At 43.1% G+C, this 18,976-nt stretch overlaps 1 protein-coding gene across 3 annotated transcripts; it reads left to right on the forward strand.

Annotated features, from left to right (window-relative positions):
• Positions 1-3,522: 3,522 nt before the first annotated feature.
• Positions 3,523-18,946, forward strand: b3galnt2 (beta-1,3-N-acetylgalactosaminyltransferase 2). 3 transcript variants are annotated; one of them, XR_009790814.1, is made up of 14 exons: positions 3,523-3,801; positions 4,138-4,264; positions 4,529-4,629; positions 9,289-9,488; positions 9,570-9,665; positions 9,733-9,843; positions 9,918-9,996; positions 10,407-10,590; positions 12,558-12,683; positions 12,804-12,963; positions 13,034-13,090; positions 14,005-14,143; positions 16,165-16,303; positions 18,208-18,946. XR_009790814.1 is itself a non-coding variant. In XM_061790133.1 (13 exons), exons 1-12 carry the CDS (start codon positions 3,693-3,695, stop codon positions 14,140-14,142), a joined length of 1,488 nt encoding a protein of 495 aa, XP_061646117.1. In that variant the 5' UTR covers positions 3,523-3,692; the 3' UTR covers position 14,143; positions 16,165-18,946. The 3 variants fall into 3 exon arrangements, 2 of the variants coding, with proteins under 2 accessions (XP_061646117.1, XP_061646118.1); XM_061790133.1 differs by having other exon boundaries at positions 16,165-18,946; XM_061790134.1 differs by lacking the exons at positions 16,165-16,303; positions 18,208-18,946 and having other exon boundaries at positions 14,005-16,134.
• The last annotated feature ends 30 nt before the right edge of the window (positions 18,947-18,976 follow it).

The raw sequence follows: 18,976 nt of genomic DNA on the forward strand, positions 1-18,976 counted from the left end.
AGGCCAATGTTCCTCAACGTACAATTGCAAGGAATTTAGGGATTTCATCATCTACGGTTCATAATATCATCAAAAGGTTCAGAGAATCTGGAGAAAAAACTGCATGTGAGCGGCAAGGCCCAAAACCAACATTAAATGCCCGTGACCTTCGATCCCTCAGGCGGCACTGCATCAAAAACTGACATCAACGTGTAAACGATATCACCACATGGGCTCAGGAACACTTCAGAAAACCAATGTCAGTAAATACAGTTCGGCGCTACAGCCGTAAGTGCAACTTGAAACTCTACTATGCAAAGCAAAAGCCATTTATCAACAACACCCAGAAACGCCGCCGGCTTCTCTGGGCCCGAGCTCATCTAAGATGGACTGATGAAAAGTGGAAAAGTGTTCTGTGGTCCGACGAGTCCACATTTCAATTGTTTTTGGAAATTGTAGACGTCCTGTGGCGGCACGGTGGACGACTGTTTAGATCGTCTGCCTCACAGTTCTGAGGACCGGGGTTCAATCCCCGGCCCCGCCTGTGTGGAGTTTGCATGTTCTCCCCGTGCCTGCGTGGGTTTTCTCCGGGCACTCCGGTTTCCTCCCACATCCCAAAAACATGCGTGGTAGATTAATTGACAACTCTAAATTGTCCGTAGGTGTGAATGTAAGTGTGAATGGTTGTTTGTTTGTATGTGCCCAGCGATTGGCTGGCAACCAGTTCAGGGTGTACCCCGCCTCCTGCCCGAAGATAGCTGGGATAGGCTCCAGCACGCCCGCGACCCTAGTGAAGAGAAGCGGCTCAGACAATGGATGGATGGATGGATGGATGGATGGACGTTGTGTCCTCCGAGCCAAAGAGGAAAATAACCATCCGGTACATACAGGTTTTGGAGAAACATATGCTGCCATCCAAGCAATGTGTTTTTCACGGACGCCCCTGCTTATTTCAGCCAGACAATTCCAAACCACATTCTGCACATGTTACAACAGCGTGGTTTCGTAGTAAAAGAGTGCGGGTACTAGACTGGCCTGCCTGCAGTCCAGACCTGTCTCACATTGAAAATGTGTGGCGCATTATGAAGCGTAAATTACGACAACGGAGACCCCGGACTGTTGAACAGCTGAAGCTGTACATCAAGCAAGAATGGGAAAGAATTCCACCTACAAAACTTCAACAATTAGTGTGCTCAGTTCCCAAACGTTTATTGAATGTTGTTAAAAGAAAAGGTGATGTAACACAGTGGTAAATGTGACCCTGTCCCAGCTTTTTGGGAACGTGTTGCAGCCATAAAATTCTAAGTTAATGATTATTTGCTAAAAACAATAAAGTCTATCAGTTTGAACATTACATATATTGTCTTTGTAGTGTATTCAATTAAATATAGGTTGAACATGATTTGCAAATCATTGTATTATGTTTTTATTTGTTTAACACATGATGTACCTTGGAATATAATCAGAAGAGTATGACTATTTCAGCTTGAAAATAGAGTCAAAAGTCAAAGTCAAAAACTTGAATTTTTCTGAAGAAAAATATGCAGCAGAGTAAAGTAAATCAATGTAATGTTTGTTTATGAATATGAAAGCAATTACATAATGTGCATGAAAGTAATCATCCCCAGGGCAGTAGGTTATCACACTAAAAATTGGCGCCAGCACATTATTTTCCAAATTGTACGGCAAGCCCTCAAAGTCTATTCAATTTCCATGAAATAGCAATGATTTCTGATAAGATTAATCGTATACACTTCCTGCAGCGTGTTTTTCAACTTTTCAACGATTTCTATGTACTGAGATCAGATAAGACGAGCTTCCCGCCTGCGTTTCCCATTAGACGAATGGTCTTGAAAATAACATTTGCGCCTCAAATCAACTGAATGAAGAGTGTGCCAGTGGAGGCAGTCATTCGTGTTGGCCCTCGCCCCCTCTCCAGGACAACAGCCGGCAGTCAGTCAGCCTCACATCCCTTTCTAGTGTCTACACGTAACATATTCTATTGAAATGATTTATTTGCAGCACTCCATACCCATTATAGTCTGGAAAGTTGTGTCATCATAAGGCTACAACTTGTCATGTTGGTTTTCACAAGGAGGAGTTGATTTGTTTATAAGGGGATCCTCCCAGGGTTTTACAAAAGTTGCCAAAAACATTCACTGCATATTAGAAGACATGAAATGAAAGCAAGCTATTTGGCCTTTGGGATTGTCTCCTTGTGTCACTTTGCTTGTTAGCAAAAGCAAAAAGGAAGGGATAGTCGGCTTTTGGGTGAAATTTAAGGATGAACCTAAAATATGCTCTAACCTTTACAGGTGAACAATATTGCAATGCCATTTGCAATATTCATTGAACCACTTGCTACCGCTATACGTCAGAATGCTAATATTAAAGGTATCTCCTCACCAGTGACAGAACAAAAAATCAATTTGTATACAGATGATATTCTTCTTTATTTACAGAAACACAAGTCATCTATTCAAGCACTCTTCAATCTCATTAAAACATTTTCACAATTATCAGATTACTGCATCAACTGGACAAAATCAACAATACTCCCAGCAGCAGCAAACCCAGGGGAATCCTGTAGATCAAATCCCAGATTACCCCACTCCTAGAGGAAACATGGCCAATGGTTAAGATCATCACCTGCCACTGTGGGGGACCTAGGTTCAACACCCCGACTGGACCATCCGCCAACATCCCCCGGACTCACGGCTGTGGTGTCCTTGAGCAAGACACTGATACACTGAAATGCTCCCCGGGTGCTTCAGCTGCCCCCTGCTCCAGTGTGTTCCACTAACATGTGTATGTGTTCACTGTGATGGGTTAAATGCAGAGAACAAATTTGGTGTGCATGCATGTTCATGACAATAAAAAGTGATTATTCTTCTTAAAACCATTGTTATGAAGATACGCAGCACAGTGAACAAGAGTTTAGCACGTCTGTCTCACAGTTCTGAGGTTTTGGACTTGAATCCCGGGTGCTCCGTGTTCCTCCTGCTCCCACATTCCAAAAACAGCTATGGGAACACATTGATAGCATAAAAGCCTGAGCCATTGCTAGCTAGCTCTTGGCGTGAATGTGAGTGCGAATGGTTGTTTGTTTGTATGTGCTCTGCGATTGGCTGGCAACCAGTTCAGGTTGTACCCCGCCTCCTGCCCGATGATAGCTGGGATAGGCTCCAGCGCGCCCGCGACCCTCGTGAGGAGAAGCAGCTCAGAAAATGGATGGATGGATGTATCAAATTATCAAAATGGGTATTGTATATATTTTAATTGACATTAAAAATGTTTTTTTTTTAGCTTTAATTTTTGTACATTTCAGTCTTTACTTTTTTTACTTTTACTGCTTGAGTACTACTCAGTGTACTTTCGACACAATGGTCACAATACTACTACTAAATAATAATAATAATAATAATAATAATAATGTTGGTTAACCCCATCTTTTTTTCAGTACGTGTGCAGCTTCACTGTGAACCCCAAGTTCCAGAATGCACCTCGGGAAAGCTCCTCGCCTTCCATTGGTGCAGCTCTCGCAGCAGCGGAGGCAGACATGAGGCGGTGCTGAGAAGTATCCAGAGAGAGAGCTGCGCAACTTAAATGAAGCTCCCGTTCGGAACAGTCTTCAGTGCGAACAGTGCCGCCCAGGAAAAGACTCCTCTTCGCTTCAGCTCGACGCCACACCGGGTGAATGAAGCGTTCCGTCCATGCGGAGGCTAGCGCTGGTTCTTCTGCCCTGTGCTCTCGCCGTACTGGTGCACTTGTGGGTGGCTCAACAACGGTGCTCCACGCCGCTGGACGACGACACACACTCGGGTACTTTGACGCTTGACGGCCGGGCTTCAACCCCTCCAGCCCCGGCAACTTTCTGGACTAACTTTGCTCTCGCCGACTCGCTTTGTTATTATGATTATGATTATTATTATTATTATGGCTGTTGTTGGTGGTTGTTTGTGTCACTAATAAGGGAACTCGAGTTTGCGCTTAACTATGCATACGTTTGCAGTGTGTTGTTTAAGTTGTAAAATGTGACAGTTGAGCGATGTTGGGGCGTCGTTGACTGGGTGCTTATTGTCAAAACATTACAGTGTTTGTAAATTCGGACTGACTGAAGGCACGCTGCTCATGCTGGATGCTTTGTGTCCAACGCAGATGGGGTGGTACCGTCCTATGAAGTTCTGGTGGGAGTTCTATCAGCCAGACAGCATTACAAACTGCGACAAGCCATAAGGGACACCTGGCTGGGCTACCTGCACCAACACCCTCACTTCAAGTACAGGTCAGTCAGGTCCAGGTCCAGCTCCAACTTGTTTTCTTTATCTTTTTTTTTTTTTATTTCCCCCCTGGTCGGATTCCTAAAGTGAAAACAAATTACCAAACTTATTTTCTTTACCTGACCAGCGGGCAATATTGTCCACATCCGTCACCCTCCAAAACCAAAATCACATGATGATCCTTGCAGCAACCCTTTAGTGACCATGGTAAACTGGGAGTGGATGGATGGACAAGCTTTTGGAAAACAATCGTATGTCCTTGTTTTTAGAGTGGGGGTGAAGTTTATCGTGGGCAAATATGGGTGTCCCATCCCAGAGGAGGACAGAGAAGATCCTTACTCCTGCTCCCTTCTCAACATCACCGAGCCAGGTAAGAGAAATACTCCATCTAACACAAATTTAGAGCTTTAAATGCATCGGGGCTCAGGGTGCAATCGTCCAATTGTCAGTATTGGAGTCGAATGAAGCAAATGAATTCACCTTCTGAATAGAGGTAAAACATCTTTTATTCAACCTCGCCTGCAGCTCAAGGATGCTTTACTTTTCCTCTCGGTCGCCACGGTCATGGAATGAAATCCACTTTCAATGTAACCGTTTAGGCTACAGCTGTGATGTGCAATGTGAATCACTTGCTCACGTCTTCTGAAATACGTAATTGAACAGGCTGAGCATCAGTTGGAAGGTAATTGTTTATGTCTCTCAGCTTCAGTGAGGCGCACCACTACTTTCCTTCATAAAAACATAATTATGGCACATCGGAATAGGCTTTGTCAGCCTCATGGGTCTTGGCGATGACATCTCATTTGTCCGAGCCTTCCCCCCAGCTGTGTTAACATCTGTAAGTACCATTCAATTCAATGCTTTGCTGTTCGGAAGCGCAAGAGTAAAGGACATTGCTCGGTTTTTAAATCCAGTTCAATATTTGACTCATATCTAATGAATGGTGATTGAAGATGTTTGTTTGTGCTGCATTAATCATTGTGCTGATTTCGGTCATATAATTAGCCGACTTGAAAACTCGCTTGAGCTGAGAATTTCACTGACCAAAGAGTTATGCTGATGGGGCAGAGACACAAGTAGCATCAAGGTGCAGTTTGTAGAGCCTAAGCCTAAACTTCAGGAGTTTGACAGCCGGGTGCCTTGAGGTGCAGTCGTTCGTGTAGAGAGAGAAGAGCAGCGGAGAGAGGACACAACCTTGGGGTGCTTGCGGTGTGTGTGTGTGTGTGTGTGGATGAGGTGGTGTCCCCCAGCCTCACCTGCTGTGTCCTGCCTGTCAGGAAGCTGTAAATCCACTGACAGATGGCAGGCGAGACGCTGAGCTGGAGAAGCTTGGAGGAGAGGAGTTCGGGGATGATGGTGTTGAACGCTGAGTTGAAGTCCACGAACAGGGTCCCGCGTATGTCCCTGTCTAGGTACCCACGCCGTTGAGGTGTTCTAGGGTGAAGTACAGTCCCATGTTGACTGCGTCATCCACAGACCTGTTTGCTCAGTAGGCAACCTGCAGGGGGTCCAGCAGGAGACCTGTAACACTCTTGAGATGGTCCAGCACGAGGTGTTCAAAGGACTTCATGACCACAGATGTCAGGGTGACAGGCCTGTAGTCATTCAGACCCGAGAGTGCAGGTTTCTTGGGGACTCGGATGATGGTGGAGCGTTTGAAACAGGATGGTACCTCGCACAGTTCCAGAGATCTATTGAAGAGCTGTGTGAAGACTGGAGCGAGTTGGTCTGTGCAGTTGAGGCAGGATGGGGACACAAGGTCTGGGCCTGCCGCTTTGTTGATCTTTTGTTGTTTGAAGATCCGTCTCACATCCTGTTCGTGGAGGGTCAACGCAGGAGGGGGAGTCAGAGGTGTGATGGTGCTCATTGGTTGGGTGTGGGGTGTGAAAGTGTCCTTTTCAAATATGCAATAGAAGGTGTTCAAGTCGTCGGCTAGTCCTTTATTGTTCTCATCTTGGGGTGATGGTCGCTTGTAATGTAATGTTAAACATTAATAACTGCCTTTGCTAGTGTCTTCATGGACAGAGCCCATGGCAACTGTCTTTTTATTCACCATCTTGACTCTGCTAACTTGCCTACCAGTGTCCAAGTCTTGTATGCTGACATTTCACATCATAACAGTCCCAAGTTTTTGGTGATTTTATTTATTTATTTATTTTTTCTCAAAACTTGGTTGGTTTACAAAATATACAACCTTTGGAACATTCACATTTTGACCTAACGCTGTACGGATTTCTAAAGAAGGCCCAACAATCCTTTTACAGTACCTGCTCAGGCAACTCAAGGATTTTAATAGTGGCAAGGATAACCCTGTTTTGAGGCTTGTTGTTAAATTCATTCCTACCTTCAGCTTTTTATTATTCTGGTATAACTTCCTCACCACCCCAAAAAAAAACCTAAACTCTACCGTACATCAAAACAGGCTGGCAAAAATAATTGGTTCACCCCGAGCTCACGTATCCAAATAATATGCCTGCTGTGTGATTGGGAGGTCACTCACCTCACTCCCTCCACCACCCACTGCTGTCAGTTAATGTTACACTGGCCCAGAGAAACATGTGCCAAAATAACAAAAAATATTCTCTCTGAAAAAAAATAATACGATCTTAACGTTTTGTTTTAAATGTCTTTTATTCCGATCAATAATTGATTTCGGTCACCATTTTCGGACTAATAAGAATACTCAGTTATATCTAAAAATTTGAATTAGCCCTAATGCTACTCCTCCAAGCTCGTGATAAATTCGGGGTTAATAACATACAGAACAACTCGTTAAGGTATTAAATAACAGGAGTGACCTTTGAACAATTTTAGGGAAAATACACGGTATTTTTATTACATTTGTTTTGCGCATTAATGACAAAACATTATTGAATAAATGAATAGTCATAATCAATGAGACAACATTTGCATCTTATGTTCCTCAGCGCTAAATAAAATATTAGGGATAGCTGCTTTGAGACATAATTCCATCACCATACTAACGTGGACAAAAGCTAATCCTTATTGGCACTGTGCAATTGTGCATAATACATGTTTTGCTGATATTTGATTACAAATGAAAATATCAGGCTTAATGAAAATGTAATGACAAATAGAAGTCGAAATATCAAACAATTGCAACAGCTTTAATTTGCCTCACAAATAAATGTCCGCAGTATCATACTGTAGCAACAACTTTTCTTCATTCTCGATAGTTTTTTTGTTTTGTTTTGTTTTTTTCTCCCTGCGAATGGCTGCGGAATAATCCAGGGTGTCTCTTGTCCAAAGTTAGCTGGGATAAGATTCAGCTCACCTGTGAGTATATAAAAAAAAGATGGAGATATTTTGTTTCTTGCTTTATTCGGTGGGAAATTGAAGAACTCTGCAATTATTTTCACAATCATTTTCATGTCGGGTCTGTCGAAGCGATATTCGGAAAACAGTCATTTTGAACAATTCCCACAAGGCCAATTCTGGCTCCCATCACACCGTTTGTGTCTTTTTCAGCTAGTTTTAGTAACTGTAAATTGCCTTCTCAATAACAGTCAGAAAGGTCTCTTTCAGGTTATTGCCACGGGTCCTATCCGTTAACTGCAAATGTCAAGAAGCTCTTCTGTAATTGTGCTCTGTCTAACCAACCATGCCTTTTCTTGACAACTACTTGTCCAAAGCAATACTAAAACTGGCATGTGTCAAGATCAACAGGACATATAGCTGTGTTTCAATTTAATTGTGAATACCCGCCGTTGTGTTGTGTTAGCTGCGGATGTGACACACACAGAAGGCTTTAAATTCCTATTCTTATTCTAATTCTATCTTCCCAAGGTCTGCTTACTTTGTGTGGTTCCTCACCGATGCACCACACCACTTCATATGTCATTGTGACAATCTCTGGAAGAATTTTCCATCCAAGCCGCAAACTATGCAGGCACATATTTGTGTAAAAGTGTTTATCATTCCAATAACTTTAAAGCACTTAAAACTCATAAATGATTTGAAAATCTGAAGGTTACCAAGTGCTAACAAACAGTTTAAAAACGGCACCATTCATAGTGTGTTTTTAGCATTGCACGGTAAACATCGTTCCGGTGTTGGCTTTAAGTATTTTTATATAACACTGTGTCTTTGACTGTTATGTTCTTTTTTGTAAGTCGGCACAATCATCTACTGCTGCTTTTTATATTTTCAAGTGTGCTTTATATTTGTTCTTTATGTTCTTGACATCACATCTACCTTTTTTAGATAAATATTTCACTCCTTGTAATTGGATATGCCGAACATGAACTAAGGATTATTTTGGCCACACTCAAAAGAAAAGAAAAAAAATGCAGACAGAAATTGCCTGTTTTGGGGAGTTTGTTCCCTCACCAACAGGAAGTGTTTTGAACAAATATTTATTGGTATTATTTAACAATATTAGCTGAACAATATTGGGCGAGTACCTCTACAAAAGGTCAAAAACTGCTGGTTGGAGACTGTGTTTAGGTTGTGTTTGTGTGGTAATTTTGATAGTCACTTGTTCAATTGTGAAAAATAAAGCTATTCTCTAACATTATAACTTATTTTACAACTTTTTTCATGTCGTGTTACTATTTTTTTTTTTCTTTTCAGTGTGGCCTTCGTAGATATAGTGAATGCTCCTCCTATGATATTTTGATTAAAAGTGGCAAGGATGTCAACCCAAAGAGAATCCATCCTGTCGTTGTGCGTGAGTGCGTGCGTGCGCGCGCGCGCACACACACTAATCTTTTACTTTTATTCAGCACTTAACAACATTTGCTCAACTCGACAACAATAGCCCGCTTCTCATTAATAGCCTCAATCTTTTAATTGATCTCTGGTATATCAATGTGACTCTTTTACAATTCAGCATTAACTACACCCCCACACAGTTTGAGTGAGAATTTTTCATTGTGAAATCACTTTACCAGGGGCCCGCCGTCTCCTCCTTTCACTTGGTATTTCCTTAAAGAAAAATAAGAGGTGAGGTCAGCATGTTGTCATTGTAATAACGCTCACGTAGTCTTTTCTGTGCTCTCTGACTCAGAGGCAGGACAGGATGCTGAGAGAGAAATCGTGATGGTGTCCGACCCCGCGGTGCTGGTCCCCTCGGATGTGTCTGCTGTTGCCTTGGATTTTAAGGTGCTCCACCCGGTGGTGATCACCAGACTGGGGGTGTTTCCCCGAAGAACCCAGCCTAAACTTAGGGGCAATGTGACTGTAAAGCTCCTGCAACTGGATCAGGAGGTAGCTACTTTTGATGCTCAACTTTCAGTATAACCTACAGGTGAAAATAGCCACCTAATGAAGAGCTTCATCTTTTTGCAGGAGGCTATAGTAACGGCTCGCTTCAGCGCCATCAGCACAGGGACCCTTCTCAGCGGAATATGGTACAAACCAGTGGAGCAGTTTATCTTGCCCAAGGTATGTTATAAAATGTTTAGCAACACATAGGCCATGAGAAAACAGTGTTTTTTATTTTTTAATCCAGGGTTTTGAGGGGACACTAGTATGGGAGAGTTCAGATTCAGAAGTACTGACCACAGTCAACTCGTCCTGTGTGCAGCTCAATGATGGAGGAGGTGTACTCAAGATCTCCTCTGTAAGTAAAACAGTCAGTAGGTTCAAAGTTTGAAAAGTGAGCCAATGCATTGCTTCTTGTTTTCGGAAACGCAGATTGCAGAAGGCATACTGCCCCACAGAAGTGCTCTTGGATTTCCTGGTTTGGCTGGAGGATTCACCTTTACCATTTACGGTTGGTCCCAATTCCCAATGTAAACATTTCAAAACCTTGTTTTCTCTGGCAGGTGTAGAGATTGTATTCATTTAGTCTCAGGGCTCCTACCTTCTCAGCAACCTTTCACATTGTTGTGCTCTATTATTGATTTCACACTTCTTCGGGTCGTTCGCTTTTAACTATGCTCCAAACAGATTCTTCAGCTACTTTGGGGAAAACTAAATCAAATTTGCAGTTTAGTAATACCTTTCAACAAAACAAAAATTTCACTGTTCTATTTTTTTCCCCACATTTTTCTCTCCTGCAAGCATTAACTCTGCATACTTTTAAAATGCCCCAATGTAGTCAGTAGTAGTGCTTTTTCAAATGTTTTGTGGCCTTTTTCTGTACCGAACCACCCAACCCCTCTCCACCTGCTGTGTGTTAAGACAGGAACAGTCTGTCTGAGCTCCTGCGGGGCCGTCCAGCCAGGATGGAACGCCATGCCTCGGGGTTGAGGCAGGAGGACTCTGCCTTAAAGGAAGAGAGCCTAAGGCACGGCGACATGGTGTTTGTAGACGTGGTGGACACCTATAGAAACGTGCCTTCCAAACTGCTTCAGTTCTACAAATGGTACGCCAAGTGCTAATGACTCTGCTCTCCATCTCCAAATTGTCCCGAGCCTCCAAGGAAATCACCCATCTAAAATGAAAGTGTGTCATTGCCTCACACGTGTCCCGCTGTCAGAGGCACACTTGCAATCAGTGCGACGGTGTGCCATCAATTATCCAGACATAAGCTAAACACTCGCATATTGGGGCCTAATCAATCGAAGAACATAATGTGCAGCTTGTTACGGATTGGTGGGGTATACACTTTATCAGAATTTTCTACACAGAGATCATTGCACCAATCATTTTATGTTACTATTCCTTCCTGTGCTCCTCACAACTGCTGCAGACATCCGACTGGCAGCAGTGCACAGTTTTCACCGGTACTCCTTTAGCCACATTTGATTAGTTTCCAATTTGGAAAACGCGACTCTGAATTCCTCCCACAACAATGTTACTTTATTTGAATATTGTAATCTAAATTGTCCATAGGTGTGATTGTGAGTGTGTATGGTTGTTTGTCTTAATGTGCCCGACTGACCAGCAGAGGTTTCAAGTAACCAAGTACACCTACTTCGTTACTGTCGTTAAGAAGTTTTTTTTCTGGTATCTGTACTTTACATGAGTATTTATTTTGCTGGCGACTTTTTACTCCTTTTTATGCCTTACTTTTTGACTCCTTACATTTTAAAAAGAGCTTGTTACTTTTAAAACATTCTAAGGTTAGCGACGACACGGCATAAAAGACGTTTTGCCTGCGTCAGAACCCCTGCCTGATCAAATTTAAAGTGAGCGTTCAATCTGGCGCGTGTGAGCGGTGATAGTGGTATGTTCGCCACCCCGCCCCCGTCCCCGCTCCGTGCAATGCTTAAATCTGTCGTCCAGCGACGGGCTCAGGGGCTTTCCCAGCTGCGGGGTAGCGGCACATCGTGGAAGAGAATACTAGGTGCCGCTGCTCGGCATCAAATTGAAGGATATTACCTCTACGTATGTTTGACGTGTTGATGGTCAATGTGTCCTGCACTTCACGTTAGTTCTTGCAGCTAGCTAGCTGCCTTCTTTATCAATGCGCGAGCCGCTACTCACGGCTTGGTTGTGTATGTCGAGGGGCGGCCTCGATGTCTTGTCCCCAGGGCAGTAGCTAGTCATTTGGGGGCCTATCTTTTTATGGTTTAATAAATTTGATAAAGTCCAAAATACTATTCGTGCAGCATTAAACGCGCGTCCACATATCCAATAGCTCAATGTGAGTTGGGGGCGCGGGGGTCGCTCCGTGGACGTGGATGACATTTTTCGCTTGTCGTCCTGCTCTTCTTCCTCTTTTCCCATCTCGCTCATGCTTTTTGTGTCAGGACCAGTCCAGGGTGTACTCCTCCTCTCACCCAGCTGAGATAAGCTCCAAGCTCACCTGCTTTACCTTATGTGCACAACTTGGCATTGTAGAAAATGGATTGATGGAAGGTCAGTGCGATGGACTTAGCCATAGTAGTACTAGAGGCTATGAGTTCCTTTAAGCAAGCTCCTTTTTCATTTTTACCTTAGTTTTGTGGGTGAATGTAGTAAAAGAAAAGCACCAAAAGACTAAAAAAACAAAATATACTGTGGTTAATCCTCTTTCAAGGTTTGCTGGAGTCTTTTGCAAAATGCTAACGACAGTTCGTTCCTCAACTGTTTTTGTGCATTGACTGAGATTTTCAAACTTAATGTCACGCTCCACAATGAAGCCTTCAGAAGGACACAGTTCTGCATGTTAGGTACAGTTTTCCCTTGTTCGTCCTGAATCATCATCTCAAATTTGTTTACTCTAGGACTAAAAGAGATTATCTGTAGGTCTACTGACTCTCGTGTTTTTCCTCGCTGCCATCACTTTTTTAAATGTCAGTGTTTCCGAGACTCATTTTGGATTCTAGCGTGTGTGCCATGTTTTTATCGTTCCGCTATTATTAAAAATACATCCACCTATAAAAACACGAATTCCCAATTTGACAGGTCTGTGGGAAACATTGATTTCAGTCTGCTCCTGAAGACGGATGATGATTGTTACATCGACATGGACTCAGTATTAATGAAGATCGAGCACAAGGGTCTGAAGCGCAGCCATTTTTGGTGGGGAAAGTAAGTACAGATTCGTGACATAGTAGGCCGTGTTTTGGGTTGTGCTGAGTTTGTGTCCAAATCACCAAAGATGGGTGAATGTGAGAGGTGGTTTTGTGCTAACACGCCATCTTGACCCAGTTTCAGACAGAGCTGGGCAGTGGATCGCATCGGGAAGTGGCAAGAGCTCGAGTACCCCAGTCCCGCCTACCCGGCCTTTGCGTGCGGATCTGGCTATGTGGCGTCACGTGACCTGGTGCAGTGGCTCGCCAGTAATGCAGATAGTCTAAAGGCCTACCAGGTAGCCCATTGAAGACCAATCACCTTGCTGGTAACCACAAATGAAAGACAAGCTAATCAATGTGTCACAGGGAGAAGATGTGAGCATGGGCATATGGATGGCAGCTATCGGACCACAGAAGTATCAGGTGAAATCTGCATTAACCTATGAACTGGGAGCTAGTGAAGGGTTCGGTTGAATTGCCAAAAGTTCACCACATGCTGTATGTAAAACCACCTTCATCCTTTACATTGGCACCATGCGGTTTCAGAGCAGACCTTTCTTTTATGAGAACACAAAATATGAAGTAGGCAATACATCATGTATTTTCCGTTCATTGTAAACTGAACAGTAACACGTGAGACAATGCATTAGTAGGTAATGGAAATGCACTTCACCTTTGTATACATGCGCTGAACAAGAGTGTATGGAGAGAGCAGAAGAGGGGATATTTAAATAAAATTAGTTCCTACTGCACCAATACATTCTGAAGGATGTCCAAAATGTGGTCATGATTATCCAGCAGTGCACAAAATGCAACCACATTTGGTTTGTTGGCATTTAAGTACACATGACCAGAGGATTACATTCTTGGGGGATGTAATTACTCGCGCAGACAACAATTCAAATTTGGTTCTGTGCCAAATTGTACACCTTCATAAATACCCACTTTCTGCATTGGTGTCATGCATTATTCACTTAGAAATTCAGGAAAATGTGGAAAAATTCCCTATCCCTAAACGGTTGCGTAAGTGCACAAACAAGTCATGGCTTCGTCCTTGGCGCACAAAGTTAGTGGAGTGGAAAGTGGTTTTGTGGTCTTTGGGTAACGCTGACAAACAAAGGACAATTAAAAACGCCCGCCTTGGTGAAGGTCATGTCATGCAAATGTTCAAACAAGTACTGATGTTTCCCACCTAAACACACTGTGCTTGAATACCACCGCAGCCTGTCATTTTGTTGTTTAATCTCATCAACGTGGAGGCTTGTTTGCAGCGTGTTCGGTGAGCAAAATAAACAGTTGGCGACGGACCATGTTGACACAACTCCTCTCCTGACCAGGACCCCAGCTGGCTCTGTGAAAAAGAATGCTACCTGGACATGCTGTCGTCCCCACAGCACACAGCAGAGGAGCTGCGTGTCCTGTGGCACAGGAAGAGGACGTGTGGTGACCCCTGTGGATGTCCCTGGGGACAGTAAGGTCTGGATCACACTCAACGTGCAGCACTGCATACTTCTGACATTTCGGCTTCTGCGCATTTTTCATCCCTCAAATTGTGATTTAGTTTAGTTGTGATTTAAATGTTCACACTGATAGACACACTGTTAGAGTGTTTTTATGAATTATGATATCTGATACTTGACACAAACCTTTTAAAAAAGTAAAAGATGGCTTTTCTTTGCTTTTACCCTGTCATTGTTGTCCTGCCACCCAGTTGTCATTGTGCAAAATAGTGACCTTGCCTTATTGTATCTGTAATAGCAGCATAGATTCTTGGTGGACAAATCATTGTACAATTTGCAACACAGGCATTTGGAACTCGACTCCTTTGCAGGACATAAAGAAAACGTCAAAGAGATGAAAATGTTTCTTGTGTATTTTGGATGAAGTCACACATTGATATTCTTGTTAGAGCCACACTCACCTCGTATCATTTTATCTGCGTTCCAGCTCAACAACTGTGAAGGTCCACAGTCAGCAAATGCGCCCTTCTGCTACTGACGTCTGTTTCTACATTAGTTTTAGATGTTTCCCTAAAAATCTGCTCCTGCAATTAGGCTGACATTTCAACAAACTCATGTCCCTTGAGATTCACCCTCCTTCACAGTGCGATAACAAAGTCCCATCTGCATGCATTCTAGTCGCCTACTTAGTTAAAGACACACTCCACCCTTCCCCCATCCTCATTTTGTTTGTTGTCTTCTTGGTTAAATGAGAAAGGAACAAGGGAATAACATGCAGATGAAAGCTCTCATTTGTGCTTGAGTGCTGCTTCAGGAGATGAATTTATTTAATTTGCCTAAACTCCAGTGAACACTGATGTAAAAGGTTTAAATTACCAACACTCTCTTTCAATGTGTCCACCTACACGCTTCACTAATGTGTCTATTCACGAGTCTAATACAGCCTCTTTAGTTGTGCATTCCATCTCATGAATAGATATTTTTAAACGCCGTTACATTGAGTGTTGTTTACTGTGTGATGAACTGACTCATTTACGGGTGAAGGAGAGGCTCTGGAAGAAAAGAGTTCGACTGTGTGAAATAATGTTTCAAAGGGGAACATTATCCAACAATCTCTTTTGTTCTCACACAGATCAATAATTGGGAGCCTCGACATGGCTGTGAAGTCCAATGATTCAAAACCAAAAGAATTTATCAAAAAGAATTAATATGTTAATACAGAATATCCATCCATCCCTTTTCCATACCGCTTATCCTCACTAGGGTCGCGGGCGTGCTGGAGCCTATCCCAGCTGACTTTGGACGAGAGGCGGCGTACAACCCGAACTGGTCGCCAGCCAATCGCAGGGCACATTTAAACAAACAAACATTGTGGGCAATTTACTGTCTTCAAATAACCTACCGCGCATGTTTTTGGAATGTGGGAAGAAACCGGAGTACCCGAGAAAACCCACGCAGGCACGGGGAGAACATGCAAACTCCACACAGGGGAGGCTGGATTTGAACCCAGGTCCTCAGAACTGTGAGACAGATGTGCTAACCAGTTGGCCACCGTGCCGCCCTTAATTCAGAATATGAGACCCATAAATGAAAAAAAAACTTTAAGTATATAGAATCTGATTAACGTATCTCAGATTCAGAATACGTTATTAGGCCCAGAAGGGCAATTCAGTCTTAGAATAAACCCATTCATAGTACAACAGGAACAACCATAACAAGGAAATATACACATGTATACATATATACTCTACATACATATACATACACAAAAACACAGTTAACATTATCAATTGCTTTTGTAAAGAGACTTTGTGGCCACGCCAGCCTGTACTATTGATAAACTGGTAAATAAGGGTTGCTGTAGAATAATAATAGGGTTCCTAGTACAGCCTCACTGCTGTTTGACCTATCCAAATAGAAGAAAGCCTCTATAGAATGCAACTCTTTTTAGTTTCCGACCCAGTTGAATAAGTGTACAATGTGTTAAGTGGCCTGCATTTTCATCACTATTTGTACAACTTTTGTTTACTCATGCAGAACATTTCCACACTGCTGTCAATCACCCTCATCCATCCATGTATGGGACTCTGCAGGAGGAGGAGGAAATCATTTATTCATAACACCCGGCAACCAAAAGCAGCCTTTCTGACTGTTTATGACTCACAGGAATGAGGAGGTAATATTAGACACACAATCACAACGTTCATTCCCACTTAGAAGATAAGCATCTCCTCTCCATGCTGCCTACAAATGTCTGCACATCACAGTAGCATTATGTGTGACGTAGCGCATCAGTTCACATGAAATATTCCAAAACAGACTTCAGTCCTTTTCAATGCAATGCTTCTCTCAAGTGAATCACGTTGTTTCGTAAGCCCCCTCGACTCCTACTGCTGTCATATGGCAGAGCTTCTGCGACACAGTATGTGTGTGTGATAATTGCTTCAGTGAGTGACACAAATGAGTATACGTCTGCAATCATTCCCAACTCCACCACTTTTCCTGTATGATCACTGAAGGCTGAAAACAGTGAATACTTAATTATTCCTTCTTATCCCAAATGGGATGCGATGAGGCAGACGGGAGGCTTTGCAAACAAGTGAGTGCTGGTAAAAATATGCGCCAGCACATGTTGCTCTGGGTGCAATGACATGAATATTAAGTAGACTTTTTAGTGTCTATACATCAAGTGCGCTGGAGTGTTGTTACCTTGTGTCATTATAGCACGTTATCAAAACCAACAGCTGTCTTCTGAGTGACTTATCCCCAGTCATGCATTCGAAACACATTTACGTCATTAGGATCAATGATACGTGATCGCTAAATTTTGTAGAATGCGTCGTAGTCACACGTGAAATACTGGCGGTAACATGCATCTGATTCACACTGTGGTTTTGCCAAAAGTGAAAAAAGCGAGCCTCACGGATTACACTTTTATAACACATCTTGTGTATTAAAAAGCTCATAACTTTTCATCTGAAAGAGCTGTGGGTGATAAAAATTATAATAATGACTGACTCACTCCACAACACCCCTGGATGGATGGATGACTATAGCGGTTCCACTGTAGTTGACATTATAGACCAGTTGAATGTATTCGGCACGTTGCCCTGTCATTTGTGCTACAAAAAAATAAATAAAGGGGGGGGGGGGTATCCTTCCTGTTGTTGTCATATTGGAATATTTATGAAATCTCCAGACCCTGTCCTTAAAGCACAAACTGATGATACATAAACCAACTCTTGCGAGGAGTGGGTGGGGCTCGTGGGGTTTATCGGTCCCCACACAAACACCAGGATGCTTGTCTTTCAGTCTCTGGAGTGGAGAGAATCAATCTCTGCATCCATATGAGAATAAATGTGATTCGTGTGAGGTTTTAATGAGCGATCGTGATGGACTTCTGCCGCTGCATGTTACACGTTTGCATTTCGTCACACTTGCAAAGAATAAAACAAATGCCATCTCTTTCACCTGTTTTTTTTTATTTTTATTAATGGACAGTCTTGAGAATTACTATGGGCGTACTCGGACAGCTCATCACTGAAGACAATGTCATTTGTCAATGTCAAGACATGAAATGGACAAAGGCATGGGTTGGATGAGTTCAGACAAAAGTTGCTCTATAAACACAGGTTTCAGACTCAAGGCCGGGGGCCAGATCTGGCCCGTCACATCATTTTATGTGGCCCCCGAAAGCAAATCATGTGGGTCAACTTCCATGATTCTTGCTAAATTCTGTACCACAATTTTAAATTTTCCTATTTAATAAATAATGTTGAGATATTACATTTTTTCTGCGATTGGCTGGCGACCGGTTCAGGGTGTACCCCGCCTCCCGCCCGAAGATAGCTGGGATAGGCTCCAGCAGCCCGCGAGCCTAGTGGGGATAAGCGGCTCAGAAAATGGATGAATGGATATTGCATTTTTTTGTTACCAAACAGCTTTTATAGTAACTTGGACAGCAGTTGAACAAATATTATCCTTGACCTCTCATTTCAAAACGAGCTACCCATCAATTTGTTGTGTACATGTAATAATATGATGAAGTGATAAAAATGTGTTTTTTTGCATTCATAACAGCCCGCTGAGGGAAACCGTAACTACAATGTGGCCCATGACAAAAATGAGTTTGACACCCATGCGTGATAAGAAGTCATGTTCATAGCAGCCAGCCTGGGCAAGAGAATACACTCAAGGTTATCTGATTTGACTATTTCACTGTTGGATGTAAAAATGAAACAAGACTTTTAATGCACAATATTAAGTGTAAAAGATGGACAAACATAATTGTGAGCATGATGAAAAAAAATGTGGATACCAGCGGTGAGGGATGCCGTCAAGCTGAAGTAGTAGTCCTATCGGGCCTTTTTGGCCTGTAGGACTCCTGAGGCAGCTGATGGGCACCGACCGGCTGGCCAAGCGGAATGCAGCTTTGGTGGTTGCTGAGGCAAAAACTCAGACATGGGAGGAGGTCAGTGAGGCCATGGAGAACGACTTCCGGATGGCTTCGAGGAAATTCTGGTCCTCCATCACGTATAGTGGGGGAGGAGACCCCGGGGACGACCCAGGACACGGAGAGACTACGTTGCTCGGCTGTCCTGGGAACACCTCGGGATCCCCCCTGAAGAGCAGAAGTCTGAGCTTCCCTGCTAAAGCTACTGCCCCCGCAACCCGACCACGGACAAGCGGAAAAAAATGGATGGAAGATGGATGGACGTTACTTACTACACCCCTGTTCCTCTTGTCCGTTGTCCCCCAAAGCCCTTTTTTCTGGCTGTATATTCAATAAACATCAGAATGATAAAAAAAAAAAGAAAAATAATCAGGAGTATTTCAAACTCCCCTGTTG

This window comes from Phyllopteryx taeniolatus, chromosome 11 (genome assembly GCF_024500385.1).
Source record: "Phyllopteryx taeniolatus isolate TA_2022b chromosome 11, UOR_Ptae_1.2, whole genome shotgun sequence".
Classification (NCBI taxonomy): domain Eukaryota; kingdom Metazoa; phylum Chordata; class Actinopteri; order Syngnathiformes; family Syngnathidae; genus Phyllopteryx; species Phyllopteryx taeniolatus.

Coding starts and splice junctions, on each gene's coding strand:
- b3galnt2 (XM_061790133.1), top strand. CDS start 3,693: ATGCGGAGGCTAGCGCTGGTTCTTCTGCCCTGTGCTCTCGCCGTACTG. Junction 4,265..4,528: donor CACCCTCACTTCAAGTACAG/GTCAGTCAGGTC, acceptor CCTTGTTTTTAG/AGTGGGGGTGAAGTTTATCG. Junction 9,489..9,569: donor TCCTGCAACTGGATCAGGAG/GTAGCTACTTTT, acceptor ATCTTTTTGCAG/GAGGCTATAGTAACGGCTCG.